The following is a 14,155-nucleotide window of genomic DNA, read 5'->3' as shown; positions in this document are numbered from 1 at the left end:
TTTGATGGGCTTGATTTATCTGAATATTATTGCCTGGGTACACTGAGTGTGGACTAGATCAAAACCAATCGCAATTTCCAAAATAGACTCAAAAATATTGAAAACAGTTCATTTAATTTAGTCTAATCAATCATTTCAGCAGCCAAATCCACGATTCACCATCAAACTGAGTCCTGGTCAGATGCTGTTGGCTGTGTGTCAAACCAAACGTTTCTATTATTCATGTTAGCTGCTGTAGTGGCTGGTTATGTCCCGTCAGCCATGAATATAGATACATTCTCATCCTGTCGCTGTTGTTCAATATTACATGAGTGGACTGTTTTCAATATTGTGGAAAGAAGGAGAACCCACCTGGGAATGTGCCTCTATCCCCCATCAGCCCCTCAGCTTCCCGATGGCAGGCGCCTCGGCCCCGCCCCGCCCCGCCCCGCCCCGGCCCCGCCCCATCTCCGCCCGCCCCGCCTCGGCCCCGCCCCGGCCCGGCCCCGCCCCATCTCCGGCCCGCCTCGGCCCCGCCCCACCGAGGGCCGGCGCTCCTCTTTGGGACTTCCGTTCTGGAAAACATTCATCAGACTGCGAACTCTTCCCTTTCAGCTCTCTCCACGCTCACGAGGGCCGTTCTGAAGGGGAAGCGACACATTTGGAGAGTCTCCCAGGGAAAGGCTGTAAATATAACTTGACTGCTGCGTGTCGGAGGGTGTGCACACGCACGTGCACACAAAGTGTAGCCGAGTCTAACCGAAGCAGACAGTTGTGATGGGCTGATGATACATTTACATCTTTTCATGGATGAAATTAGAAATACTGTTATTTGCTTTGCTTTGGCTAATGTGACGTGTCTTAAAGGGTTAATTCAAAGTTAAAAGGAGGACAGGAGGGAGGACAGGAGGAGAGAGGGAGGAGGAGAGGAGGGGAGGGGAGGAGAGGGAGAGAGGAGAGGAGAGGAGAGGAGAGGAGAGGAGAGGAGAGGAGAGGAGAGGAGAGAGGGAGAGGAGAGGAGAGGGAGAGGAGAGGAGGGAGGAGAGGAGAGGGAGGAGAGGAGAGGAGGAGGAGGGGAGAGGGAGGGAGAGGGAGGAGGAGGGGGAGAGGAGAGGGAGGAGGAGAGGAGGGGAGAGGAGAGGAGAGGAGGAGGAGAGAGAGGAGGAGAGGAGAGGAGAGGAGAGGAGAGGAGAGGAGGGGAGAGGAGAGGAGGGGAGCCATTAAATGCAGTATTCTCACCATGTTTTGCATCATTTCCTTCCAACTCACCAGCACCAGGCTTATGTGCTTCCAATAACATAATAAAAACACTCAAAGTCAATAAAATCCTCACACGAATGTTCCGCATGACCATATAACAAAACAATAACTGATATTTTCTGTTAGAGATGATTTGTGGTGCATTCAAAGACCTTGGTACCGTGTTTACCGACGCCTGGGAGGGATGACTTTCCCTTCCCGGCTCGCTCCGCGCTCCGTTTTAATCTCCTCCGCGTGTTTGTTCTTTTTTACCTCTGAGGAATTCTGGCAAACCTTTCCAATTGTCGAGCTGAGCCGGTGGACTCATTTCCATTGTCTTGAACGTTGCACCATTTTAGCCCTGTTTGCTTTCGTTTCGTTTTTTCCTGAAGAGAGCGGCTGTTTTCCTCTTCAAGGACACCCGGGCAGCTCATTATTTATGACGCTACACAAATTACAGCGAGTCGGACGGATAGTCGACGCCGAAAACAAATCTTTCAGCTTGAACGTGTGCGGCTGGGGGTGGGGGTGGGGTGGTGGGGGGGTGGGGGTGGGGCAGTTGGAGGTGCCTATTTGCTGCAATTAAAGGTGATGTCCTTTAAACTCTCCCCGTATCTGTAATGTTCTTGTTTGGAGATAAGACTTTTCTGGCTTTGAGGTCTGCTTGCTAAGCTGGTGATAACACCTGGTATTGCTCTCTTGTTCCACTTCCTGTGCAACACCGCTGATATCGCTTTCTGTGTGTTGTCACTATCTGCAAAAACTTTGAGGTAAAACCCACTGAAACACACACACTCACACAGCAGCCGTGGCCGATCGACGCCCCTGTGAGGGGCTACCGTATATGAGGAACTTTGAGGCTGTGAACAGCTTTCTGGCGTCGCTGTTTATCTCTTTAACGTGCCTCTGTTTTTGATTCATACAGAGAATAAATGTGGACATTGAATGCAGCAAATATCCCAGAAGAATTGCACTTTTTGCCACTAAAACATGTTTCTATAGGTTTAAAGGCATGTTTAGCACGAGCTCCTGCGTGAACATCTGCTCTGAAAGATAGAACTGACCCAGGATCAGTCATGGATCTCCGGCAGGTCTTTTCAGTAGAAGCTACGGGGTAAAACAGCTATTTATGTTGTTAGTGAGGACAACAGTTTACCAGTGCTGGTCCTTACTCTCCACCAGACCCCGGCTCAGGGGCCCGGCTGGGTGCAACCCTTAAAATTGGCCCTGCAGAGAAAGGTGTTTCCTCAGCTCAGTATGAGCTCAAAAAGCAGCTATAATAATAAATGTGAGGGGTCCTGTTGGCTCAAGGTCAGGGTCAAGGTCAACAAACGCAGACTCCTAGATGTTACCGCAGCTCATCTTTCTCTGTTTTAACCGCTCCTCTCCATGTGGCCCTAAACACATGGAGGGTTAGAGGGTTAGGGTTAGGGTTAGAGGGTTAGGGTTAGAGGGTTAGGGTTAGAGGGTTAGGGTCTGACGGTTAGGGTTAGAGGTTAGGGTTAGGGTTTGAGGGTTAGGGTTAGACGGTTAGGGTTAGGGTTAGGGTTAGAGGGTTAGGGTTAGGGTTAGAGGGTTAGGGTTAGAGGGTTAGAGTTAGAGGGTTAGGGGTTTAGACGGGTTAGGGTTAGAGGGTTAGGGTTAGAGGGTAGGGTTAGGTAGGGTTAGGGTTAGGGTTAGAGGGTTAGGGTTAGGGTTAGGGTAGGGTGAGGGTTAGGGTTAGAGGTTAGAGGGTTAGGGTTAGAGGTTTAGGGTTAGGGTTAGGGATTAGGGTTAGAGGTTAGGGTTAGAGGGTTAGGGTTAGGGTTAGAGGGTTAGGGTTAGTTAGGGTTAGGGTTAGGGTTAGAGGGTTAGGGTAGGGTTAGGGTAGGTTAGAGGTTAGGGTTAGAGGGTTAGGGTTAGGTTAGAGGGTTAGGGTTAGAGGGTTAGGTTAGGGTTAGTAGGGTTAGGGTTAGAGGGTTAGGGTAGGGTTAGAGGTTAGGGGTTAGAGGTTAGGGTTAGAGTGTTAGAGGGTTAGGGTTAGGGTTAGGGTTAGAGGGTTAGGGTTAGAGGGTTAGGTAGAGGGTTAGGTTAGGGTTAGAGGGGTTAGGGTTAGAGGGTTAGGGTTAGGGTTAGAGTTAGAGGGTTAGAGGTTAGGGTTAGAGTTAGAGGGTTAGGGTTAGAGGGTTAGAGGGTTAGGGTTAAGGGTTAGGGTTAGAGGGTTAGGGTTAGAGGGTTAGAGGGTTAGGGTTAGAGGGTTAGGGTTAGAGGGTTAGGGTTAGTGTTAGGGTTAGAGCGTTAGGGTTAGAGGGTTAGGGTTAGAGTTAGAGGGTTAGGGTTAGAGGGTTAGGGTTAGGGTTAGAGGGTTAGGGTTGGTTAGAGTTAGAGTTAGAGGGTTAGGGTTAGGGTTAGGGTTAGAGTTAGAGGGTTAGGGTTAGAGGGTTAGGGTTAGAGGGTTAGGGTTAGAGTTAGAGGGTTAGGGTTAGAGGGTTAGGGTTAGAGTTAGAGGGTTAGGGTTAGAGGGTTAGGGTTAGAGGGTTAGCGTTAAAGTTAGAGGGTTAGGGTTAGAGGGTTAGGGTTAGAGGGTTAGGGTTAGAGGGTTAGAGGGTTAGGGTTAGAGGGTTAGGGTTAGAGGGTTAGGGTTAGAGGGTTAGAGGGTTAGGGTTAGAGGGTTAGGGTTAGAGGGTTAGGGTTAGAGTTAGAGGGTTAGGGTTAGAGGGTTAGGGTTAGAGTTAGAGGGTTAGGGTTAGAGGGTTAGAGTTAGAGGGTTAGGGTTAGAGGGTTAGAGGGTTAGGGTTAGAGGGTTAGGGTTAGAGGGTTAGAGTTAGAGGGTTAGGGTTAGAGGGTTAGGGTTAGAGTTAGAGGGTTAGGGTTAGAGGGTTAGAGTTAGAGGGTTAGGGTTAGAGGGTTAGAGGGTTAGGGTTAGAGGGTTAGGGTTAGAGGGTTAGGGTTAGAGTTAGAGGGTTAGGGTTAGAGGGTTAGGGTAAGAGTTAGAGGGTTAGGGTTAGAGGGTTAGAGTTAGAGGGTTAGGGTTAGAGTTAGAGGGTTAGGGTTAGAGTTAGAGGGTTAGGGTTAGAGGGTTAGGGTTGCTGCCACAATCCTCATTCTACTGGGAAAGTGAGGTCATTTTGGCTGGTCCTCACTTTCCTAATGACCCCCTCAACAACTGTTTGAGGGTTAAGACTTGGTTTTAAGGTCTAGGTAAGATTTAGGTTTCGGTCAGGGGTCAGATGGGATGGTTAGTTTAGAGTGCTGGGTAATGTATTATGTATATAAAAGTCCTCACATTGATAGAACTACAGGGGTGTGTGTGTGTATGAGAGAGCGTCTGGTGGTTGTTAGAATGACCTTGTCTTTGGAGTGACAAACTGGACACCTGACATCTTATTTTTCTCTCTTCCCTCTCTCTATCTCTCTCTTTCACCCTCCCAACACACACACACACACACACACACACACACACACACACACACACACACACACACACACACACACACACACAGAAACAAACACAGGTGTCTGGTGGTGAGCTTGTGGGGACAGTTGATCCCCAGACAGATTAGGCTGCAATCTGAAATCTCCTCAGGCCAGATCAAGTAGACACAGAGAGGGGGGGTGGGTGGGAGAGGGGGGAGAGATAGAGAGAGGGAGGGAGGGAGAGGGGGAGAGATAGAGAGAGGGAGGGAGGGAGGGAGAGAGATATATGGAGAGGGAGAGAGAGGGAGAGAGATAGAGAAAGGGAGGGAGAGAGATATATGGAGAGGGGGGAGAGAGAGGGGGAGAGATAGAGAGAGGGAGGGGGGAGAGAGATCTATAGAATGAGGGAGGGAGCGAGAGGGGGAGAGATAGAGAGAGGGAGGGAGAGAGATATATGGAGAGGGGGGGAGAGAGAGGGGGAGAGATAGAGAAAGGGAGGGGGGGAGAGAGATCTATAGAATGAGGGAGGGAGAGAGATAGAGAGGGAGAGGGAGGGAGAGAGAGGGGGCAAGATAGAGAGAGGGAGGGAGGGAGGGAGAGAGATATATGGAGAGGGAGGGAGAGAGAGGGGGAGAGATAGAGAAAGGGAGGGGGGAGAGAGATCTATAGAATGAGGGAGTGAGAGAGAGGGAGAGGGAGGGGAGAGATAGAGAAAGGGAGGGAGGGTGAGAGATATATGGAGAGGGGAGGGAGAGCGAGGGGGAGAGATAGAGAAAGGGAGGGAGGGAGAGGGAGGGAGAGCGAGGGGGAGAGATAGAGAAAGGGAGGGAGGGTGAGAGATATATGGAGAGGGAGGGAGAGAGAGGGGGGGCTTTAATGGCTTAAGGGTTAGACAGACAGTAATAACAGGTTGGCAGAACGTGTCCCCACAGTTTAAGGACGGTCGGTTCCAGCAGGCGTCTCTGCTTCTCTTTAACTTTATTAAGCTGCTGGCAACAGAACTTTTGAACTTCCTCCTGTAGAGAAACCAACCTGAACCTAGAGAGAGGGAGGGAGGGGGAGGGAGAGAGGGAGAGGGGGAGGGAGAGAGATAGAGAGGGAGTGAGAGAGGGGGAGGGAGAGAGATAGAGAGGGAGGGAGGGACAGAGAGAGGGGGAGGTAGGGAGAAAGAGGGGGAGGGAGGGAGAGGGGGAGGGAGGGGGAGGTAGGGAGAAAGAGGGGGAGGGGGAGGGAGATAGAGAGAGGGGGGAGAGAGGGGGAGAGAGGGAGGAAGGGAGAGAGAGAAGGAGGGGGGAGGGAGAGGGAGGGAGGGAGATATAGAGAGGGGGAGGTAGGGAGAAAGAGGGGGAGGGGGAGGGAGATAGAGAGAGGGGGGAGAGAGGGGGAGAGAGGGAGGAAGGGAGAGAGAGAAGGAGGGGGGAGGGAGAGGGAGGGAGGGAGATATAGAGAGGGAGGGGGATATAGAGGGAGGGGGGAGATATATATATATATAGGGGGAGGGGAGATATCTACCTAACGTTCTCCTCTAGACGTCATTATTTAGGGTTCCCAACTGGAGGTTCTACCTAACGTTCTCCTCTAGACGTCATTATTTAGGGTTCCCAACTGGAGGTTCTACCTAACGTTCTCCTCTAGACGTCATTATTTAGGGTTCCCAACTGGAGGTTCTACCTAACGTTCTCCTCTAGACGTCATTATTTAGGGTTCCCAACTGGAGGTTCTACCTAACGTTCTCCTCTAGACGTCATTATTTAGGGTTCCCAACTGGAGGTTCTACCTAACGTTCTCCCTTAGACGTCATTATTTAGGCTTCCCAACTGGAGGTTCTACCTAACGTTCTCCTCTAGACGTCATTATTTAGGGTTCCCAACTGGAGGTTCTACCTAACGTTCTCCCTTAGACGTCATTATTTAGGGTTCCCAACTGGAGGTTCTACCTAACGTTCTCCTCTAGACGTCATTATTTAGGGTTCCCAACCATTTTGGGTCTGAAGTGTTTGCCATGAAGAAATGACGGATGATGGTTCTGTTTCCAAATGAATGTTGAAGGAATTATGAAGATAATTACAAGAATGAGCTCAGCTTTCAAAGCCCAGTTTTTACATTTATTTACTTGTTTTGCTTTATATTTTTCTTATTTTCTTCTTATTTTTTCTTCCATAGGTTCGACTATCAGGAGCTGCTGCGTAACTCCAGTTTCTGCCTGGTGCCGCGAGGGCGACGCCTTGGGTCCTTCCGGTTTCTTGAAGCCCTGCAGGTGTGTTCACGTGTGTGTGTGTGTGTATGTGTGTGTGTGAGAGAGAGAGAGAGAGAGAGTAGTCATATTGTACTTTTCATACTACAGGAGGCAACAGTGTGTAAATACACTCAAGGTAATTTAAGGAAACAGGGTTTTAAATTAAACAACATTTAATTTAGTAAAATAAAGCAACAAATAAAATGGCTAGAGTAGCCCCTCCCCTATGGGTTTATTTGTATTTTCTCCCTAACTTCCTCTTCAGTGTTCTAAACAGCCATTAAATATTTCCAGTTCATGAAATCAAAGACATTTACAGATCGAAACTTCAGCTGCCAACAACTTTCATGCATCTTCCCAACATCAACGCCACCTTTCACCACTCATTAAACACTCCAGAAAAATGCCAGAACTTGTGTGAATCATGTGATGGTCTGGAAATAGAACGTTACTCCTCAGCCTGAGCTGTTATTTTCTCCTTTCTTGGTACCAGCTTATTAGACAGCCTGCTAACCGACTCCTCGACATCCTTTTACCAACAGTTGATCTTATTGCTATTGACGATGTGTCATCTCGTTGCCACAGAAGAGGCCTGTTTCTATAGATACACAGAGACAAGAAATAGGACGTTTCAGACCACAGACGTGTTCATCCTTCATTAGCACCTCCTTCCTGCAACTCTCTGCATTTCCAGTCATGTACTGGGCCCGGCGGCTGCCTTCCACTTGTTTTTCCCATCTCACTTTTATGTTGCATATTTAACGAGCCTCATTGTTGTTTTGGTTGGGTGCAGGCCGGCGCTTTGTGGTGCACCCGTTGGCCATTGGCCGTGATGTCACGTTATATTGCAACACATGATTGTGTAATTAAGTGGATAATCAGAGTCTGGACCAGAAGGCAAAGGAGGGCTTAAGCAGAAACCCACGATTACAGTTGAGCTAATATAGAATAGGATGAAAACAAAGGCTCCAGTTCAGCTACCACAAAAAAAGGCATGAAAAGAATGATGGTGGTGGGTGCAGAGAGTGCTTCTCCAGGAAGGTGCATGATCACGTGCGACGCTTATGGGGCAGAAAGCCGAAATCTGAACAGGAAGAAACGCCGAGGTGTGATTCTGATTCAAATTCATCTGAAGAGGCTGGAGATGGAAAAAAAAAAGATCTGGGAAAGATTTGTGTCAAGGCAGACTAATGATAGCAGTGAGCCCGGCCACTGATCATGTCTTTGGCATTTGTGAATCTCCTTTAATCTCCGAGCTTCACCTGACTGAGAATTCATTCAAACCTGAACTTTAGATGCAAATGCCAGGCGGATTCCTCCCGCCCCTCTCTGACATTCGCACCACTGCTACTTGAGACTTTATGTAAAAGTCACGACTGAATGTGAAGGTTTAACCTGTTTTGGTGTTTGACATCCCAAATGCACGTTTACGTACATCTTGAGGATTTTTGGAAATTTTGAAGGATATGATCTGGGTGTCTGACTCTCATCTGTAGAACGTCAGTATTTTGGACTCAATTCACTTAAACTGACCTCATGGGTTAGGGTCAGGGTCAGGGTCAGGGTCAGGGTCAGGGTTAGGGTTAGGGTCAGGGTCAGTGTTAGGGTTAGTGTTAGGGTTAGTGTTAGGGTTAGGGTTAGGGTTAGGGTCAGGGTCAGTGTTAGGGTTAGTGTTAGGGTTGGGTTAGGGTTCAGGGTTTGGGATAAAACTTTTTTTACACTGGCCTACTGATCGGGAAAGCAGGGGAGTGCGGAGGGTTAGGGCCCCCGGGGGGGGGGGAAGCTATTAGCCAGGGCTGGGGTTAGGGTTGGGGGAAGGTAGGGGTTGGGGTTAGGGGGGGTGTAGGGGTTAGGGTTTAGGGAGAGGGTTAGGGGTCGGGGTTAGGGTTGGGGTTAGGGTTAGGGGTTAGGGTTAGGGTTAGGGTTAGGGTTAGGGTTAGGGGTTAGGGTTAGGGGTTGGGGTTAGGGGTTGGGGTTAGGGGTTAGGGTTAGGGTTAGGGGTTAGGGTTAGGGTTAGGGAGAGGGTTAGGGAGAGGGTTAGGGTCAGGGTCAGTGTTAGGGTTAGTGTTAGGGTTAGTGTTAGGGTTAGGGTTAGGGTTAGTGTTAGGGTTAGTGTTAGGGTTAGGGTTAGTGTTAGGGTTAGGGTTAGGGTTAGGGTCAGTGTTAGGGTTAGTGTTAGTGTTAGGGTTAGGGTTAGGGTTAGGGTTAGGGTCAGGGTCAGGGTCAGGGTCAGGGTCAGGGTCAGAGTCAGGGTTAGGGTTAGTGTTAGGGTTAGTGTTAGGGTTAGGGTTAGTGTTAGGGTTAGGGTTAGTGTTAGTGTTAGTGTTAGTGTTAGGGTTAGGGTTAGTGTTAGGGTTCGTGTTAGGGTTAGGGTTAGTGTTAGGGTTAGGGTTAGTGTTAGTGTTAGGGTTAGGGTTAGTGTTAGGGTTCGTGTTAGGGTTAGGGTTAGTGTTAGGGTTAGGGTTAGTGTTAGGGTTAGGGTTAGTGTTAGGGTTAGGGTTAGGGTTAGTGTTAGGGTTAGGGTTAGGGTTCGTGTTAGGGTTAGGGTTAGTGTTAGGGTTAGGGTTAGTGTTAGGGTTAGGGTTAGGGTTAGTGTTAGTGTTAGGGTTAGGGTCAGGGTCAGTGTTAGGGTCAGGGTTAGTGTTAGGGTTAGGGTCAGGGTCAGGGTCAGGGTCAGTGTTAGGGTTAAGGTTAGGGTTAGTGTTAGGGTTAGTGTTAGTGTTAGGGTTAAGGTTAGGGTTAGGGTTAGTGTTAGGGTTAGGGTTAGGGTCAGGGTCAGTGTTAGGGTCAGGGTCAGGGTCAGTGTTAGGGTTAAGGTTAGGGTTAGTGTTAGTGTTAGGGTTAGGGTTAGTGTTAGTGTTAGGGTTAGGGTTAGGGTTAGTGTTAGTGTTAGGTTTAGGGTTAGGGTTAGGGTTAGTGTTAGTGTTAGTGTTAGGGTTAGGGTTAGGGTTAGTGTTAGGGTTAGGGTTAGGGTTAGGGTTAGGGTTAGTGTTAGTGTTAGGGTTAGGGTTGTCTGCCGCACCGTGTAAAAGGGTTAGGGTTAGGGTTAGGGTTAGTGTTAGTGTTAGGTTTAGGGTTAGGGTTAGGGTTAGGGTTAGGGTTAGTGTTAGGTTAGGTTAGGGTTAGGGTTGTCTGCCGCACCGTGTAAAACAGCCTACCAGCATAAAACAGTGCAACCAGTGTAACGCTGAGATAATGGGATCACGTTGCTCCTGAAAACTGTTGAGAAGATTATTTTTCTTTTCTATATCTCCTCACAGGCGGCCTGCATTCCTGTCATCCTGAGTAATGGATGGGAGCTTCCCTTTTCTGAAGTTATAGACTGGAAGCAGGGTGCCATCATTGGAGATGAGAGGCTGCTACTACAGGTACGCAGAGGTGGCCTCGCGTTTGGTGTTTTCACTAAAAAAAGACGTTTTATCATTTATCATAACGCTCCGTAGTGAAAGTGAGTAAACTGAGCATTTTCAGACTGCAATGTACAAGAAAAGAGAACATTACTCGCCGAGTAATACGTACTATGCTTCAGTATAATATTATAGTGTGTGTATAAGGACCCCAAAATAGCACCTGGTAAGAGACATGCTAACGAAGTGGGTTTCAAACTCAAGGCCTTCAGTCACACAGTAGAACATGGGAATAGAGCAGCTGCAAGAGAATTCAGGATTAATAAATAAATGGTCCGGATGTGGAGTAAGCAAGAAGATGACCTGCACCGAGTAAAGAAGTCATCATTCCGGGTGGATTCACCAAAGAACTCCAACCGATACTGGTGTCAACAGGTTGTTCAAAGTTCAATTGCGAGCTGCATGGGAGCGTTGGATGACAGAAGGCGAACACACGTTCACCAAGACAGGGAGGCAACGCCAGACGAGTTACGCCACTATCTGCCAATGGATGGTCGATGCCTGGGCTAAGGTATCAGTCTCCAGTGTCGTCCGGGCCGGAATCATCACTGAACAGCTAAGTAACAGCAAGACTTACTCGGATAATGACGCGAGGGATCCGGGCATGGTTGATGCTGAAATCACCCAACTGTTAAATTAGGACAATGAAGATGACGAACTTGATGGATTTCTGGAGGAGGAATGAACTGAAAAAGTATTGTGTTTTATTTTATGTGTTACACCTGATTAATGTTGAGCGTTATTGTGAATGAGTTGAATAAAGTTTGACTTGTCTGACTCTTTTGTTTCGCTTAATGTGCTCTATCCGGTGTGCCTTTATGAAAATAGACCCATTCATTGATACTGCGCCTTATAATCCAGTGCGCCTTATCCGAAAAACATGATATGTTATTTAAATTTTTTTATTTCAAATATTAAAATGAAATGTTCCTTCAAACAGACACTGACAGCTGAGATGTTGGTGATTACCAAGCAAAAGAAAAAGCTGCTGTGGCCCCAGGGTTAGGGCTCCTCCGTGCTGAGCGAGCCGCTTCGTTGGGGGGTAAATGTTCACGCCTGTCAGCTGATCAGTTTGGTTGTGACTTGGGTTTGATGGCTGGGGCAGGGCACCTGTCCAGACAGGCTTGGTAGAACACTTAAGGACACCTGGCAAAGGAACCCATCAAATTGCCCCTTAAATTCCACCTCTGGGAGAACTTTGACAATATCCTGGGGCTGGTGTGGGACATAGAATAGGAGTGGTCCCAGTTCCCTGCTGCTCTTATGGAAAGCAGTTTTAAACTGGACTGAAAGGTTGTTGGTGGAATCTGAAGGACCCACCCAGGAACCTAATGGGGGTTGAGGAAGGAGACTTGCAGACTATTGTTAACTTGAGGGATGCCAGTATTGGTGGGCAAAAACACCATCGTGGGAGGAGTTCAAGTAGTATGTTCTGTTTGGCCATTGGGTCACCAGGAGATGTAGTCTGGAAAAGTTTGAGCAGCTCCTCAATCTGAATGATACATTTTGACAAGGAAGAGGAGCCTGAGGCTGCTGGCTTGGCTCTATTGTCAGGGTCTAAGGTCACTGGGGCTGTGGCAGGGCTCCAGTGGTGGATAGGAATCTCCCTAAGTCTCTGCAACATGGCCTGGACATCTACTACCCTGCCTCTGGGAAATCTCTACAAGGAAGTGGACAAGGTAGCTGAGGAGAGGACGCTATGGGATAACCTTCTAAGACAGCCACCCTGAATAAGCAAAAGAAACAGAACAACAGGGACCGAACTTGCAATAGAGATGAAAACCTAATATCACTCGTGTGGCCGTCAACATGACCGGCAGTGAAGTCCAACCTCTGATCGGGACACAGGACCTCTGTACCTTTGACAGGGATATAAGAGGACCGGGATATAAGAGGACGAGAAGCTCCAAATCTCATGGCCATCCAGACCAGACAGAGAATATGGAGCCATTCTGTCCATACTCTGAACAGACGTCTCTTGTTCTTGGTAATTTGTTCCTTCTGACATTAATATAAACCGGATCTGCTTGATGACGCCTCACTCAACAAGAAAAATATAAGAAACACCTGTAAAAAAATCATGTTCTCTTTTCCATTTATCCTCTCTCCCACTATAACAGGTCTGTTTATCCTCTTTGTCCCATTATAACCAGTTAACTTATCCTCTGTCCCACTATAACCAGTTAACTTATCCTGTGTCCCACTATAACCAGTTAACTTTTCCTCTGTCTCATTATAACCAGTTAACTTATCCTCTGTCCCAGTATAACCAGTCCATATCTCCTTTGTGTCCCATTATAACCAGTCCATTTCTCCTCTCTGTCCCATTATAACCAGTCCATTTCTCCTCTCTGTCCCATTATAACCAGTCCATTTCTCCTCTCTGTCCCATTATAACCAGTCCATTTATCCTCTGTGTCCCACTATAACCAGTCCATTTCTCCTCTCTGTCCCATTATAACCAGTCCATTTCTCCTCTCTGTCCCATTATAACCAGTCCATTTATCCTCTCTATCCCACTATAACCAGTCCATTTATCCTCTGTCCCAGTATAACCAGTCCATTTCTCCTCTCTGCCCCATTATAACCAGTCCATTTCTCCTCTCTGTCCCATTATAACCAGTCCATTTATCCTCTGTGTCCCATTATAACCAGTCCATATCTCCTTTGTGTCCCATTATAACCAGTCCATATCTCCTTTGTGTCCCATTATAACCAGTCCATTTCTCCTCTGTCCCATTATAACCAGTCCATTTCTCCTCTGTCCCATTATAACCAGTCCATTTCTCCTCTGTGTCTCAGTATAACCAGTCCATTTATCCCCTCTGTCCCACTATAACAGGTCTGTTTATCCTCTGTCCCACTATAACCAGTTAACTTATCCTGTGTCCCACCAAAACCAGTAACTTTTCCTCTGTCCCACTATAACCAGTTAACTTATCCTGTGTCCCACCAAAACCAGTAACTTTTCCTCTGTCCCACTATAACCAGTTAACATATCCTCTGTCCCATTATAACCAGTCCATTTATCCTCTCTATCCCACTATAACCAGTCCATTTATCCTCTGTCCCAGTATAACCAGTCCATTTCTCCTCTCTGTCCCATTATAACCAGTCCATTTATCCTCTCTGTCCCATTATAACCAGTCCATTTATCCTCTCTGTCCCATTATAATCCAGTCCATTTATCCTCTGTGTCCCATTATAACCAGTCCATATCTCCTTTGTGTCCCATTATAACCAGTCCATTTCTCCTCTGTCCCATTATAACCAGTCCATTTATCCTCTGTCCCATTGTAACCAGTCCATTTCTCCTCTGTCCCATTGTAACCAGTCCATTTCTCCTCTGTCCCATTATAACCAGTCCATTTATCCTCTGTCCCATTGTAACCAGTCCATTTCTCCTCTGTCCCATTGTAACCAGTCCATTTCTCCTCTGTCCCATTATAACCAGTCCATTTCTCCTCTGTGTCTCAGTATAACCAGTCCATTTATCCCCTCTGTCCCACTATAACAGGTCTGTTTATCCTCTGTCCCACTATAACCAGTTAACTTATCCTGTGTCCCACCAAAACCAGTAACTTTTCCTCTGTCCACTATAACCAGTTAAACTTATCCTGTGTCCACCAAAACCAGTAACGTTTCCTCGGTCCCACTATACCCAGTTAACAAATATCCGCTGTCCCATTATAACCAGTCCATTTATCCTCTCTATCCCACTATAACCAGGTCCAGTTTATCCTCTGTCCCAGTAGAACACCATCCATTTTCTCATCTCTAGTCCCATTATAACCATGTCCATTTATCCTCTCTGTCCGCATTATAACCAGTCCATTTAATCCTCTCTGGTCCATTATAACCAGTCCAATTTATCCTCTGTGTCCGCATTATAACCAGTC

The 14,155-nt window shown here is 47.6% G+C and overlaps 1 protein-coding gene across 1 annotated transcript in view; it reads left to right on the top strand.

The window, feature by feature from the left end:
• The window catches only part of LOC101072426 (exostosin-1-like), a 102,524-nt gene extending 91,505 nt beyond the window's left edge, over positions 1 to 11,019 (top strand). The window contains exons 4-6 of the mRNA XM_029849190.1: positions 6,777 to 6,870; positions 10,110 to 10,217; positions 10,632 to 11,019. Of these exons, the coding sequence (XP_029705050.1) occupies positions 6,777 to 6,870; positions 10,110 to 10,217; positions 10,632 to 10,766 (337 nt within the window). The 3' untranslated portion in view covers positions 10,767 to 11,019. The remainder of the gene's footprint in view (positions 1 to 6,776; positions 6,871 to 10,109; positions 10,218 to 10,631) is intronic.
• Positions 11,020 to 14,155: the final 3,136 nt, after the last annotated feature.

This window comes from Takifugu rubripes, chromosome 16 (genome assembly GCF_901000725.2).
Source record: "Takifugu rubripes chromosome 16, fTakRub1.2, whole genome shotgun sequence".
Classification (NCBI taxonomy): Eukaryota; Metazoa; Chordata; class Actinopteri; order Tetraodontiformes; family Tetraodontidae; genus Takifugu; species Takifugu rubripes.
This window is presented reverse-complemented; position numbering and strand designations above follow the sequence as displayed.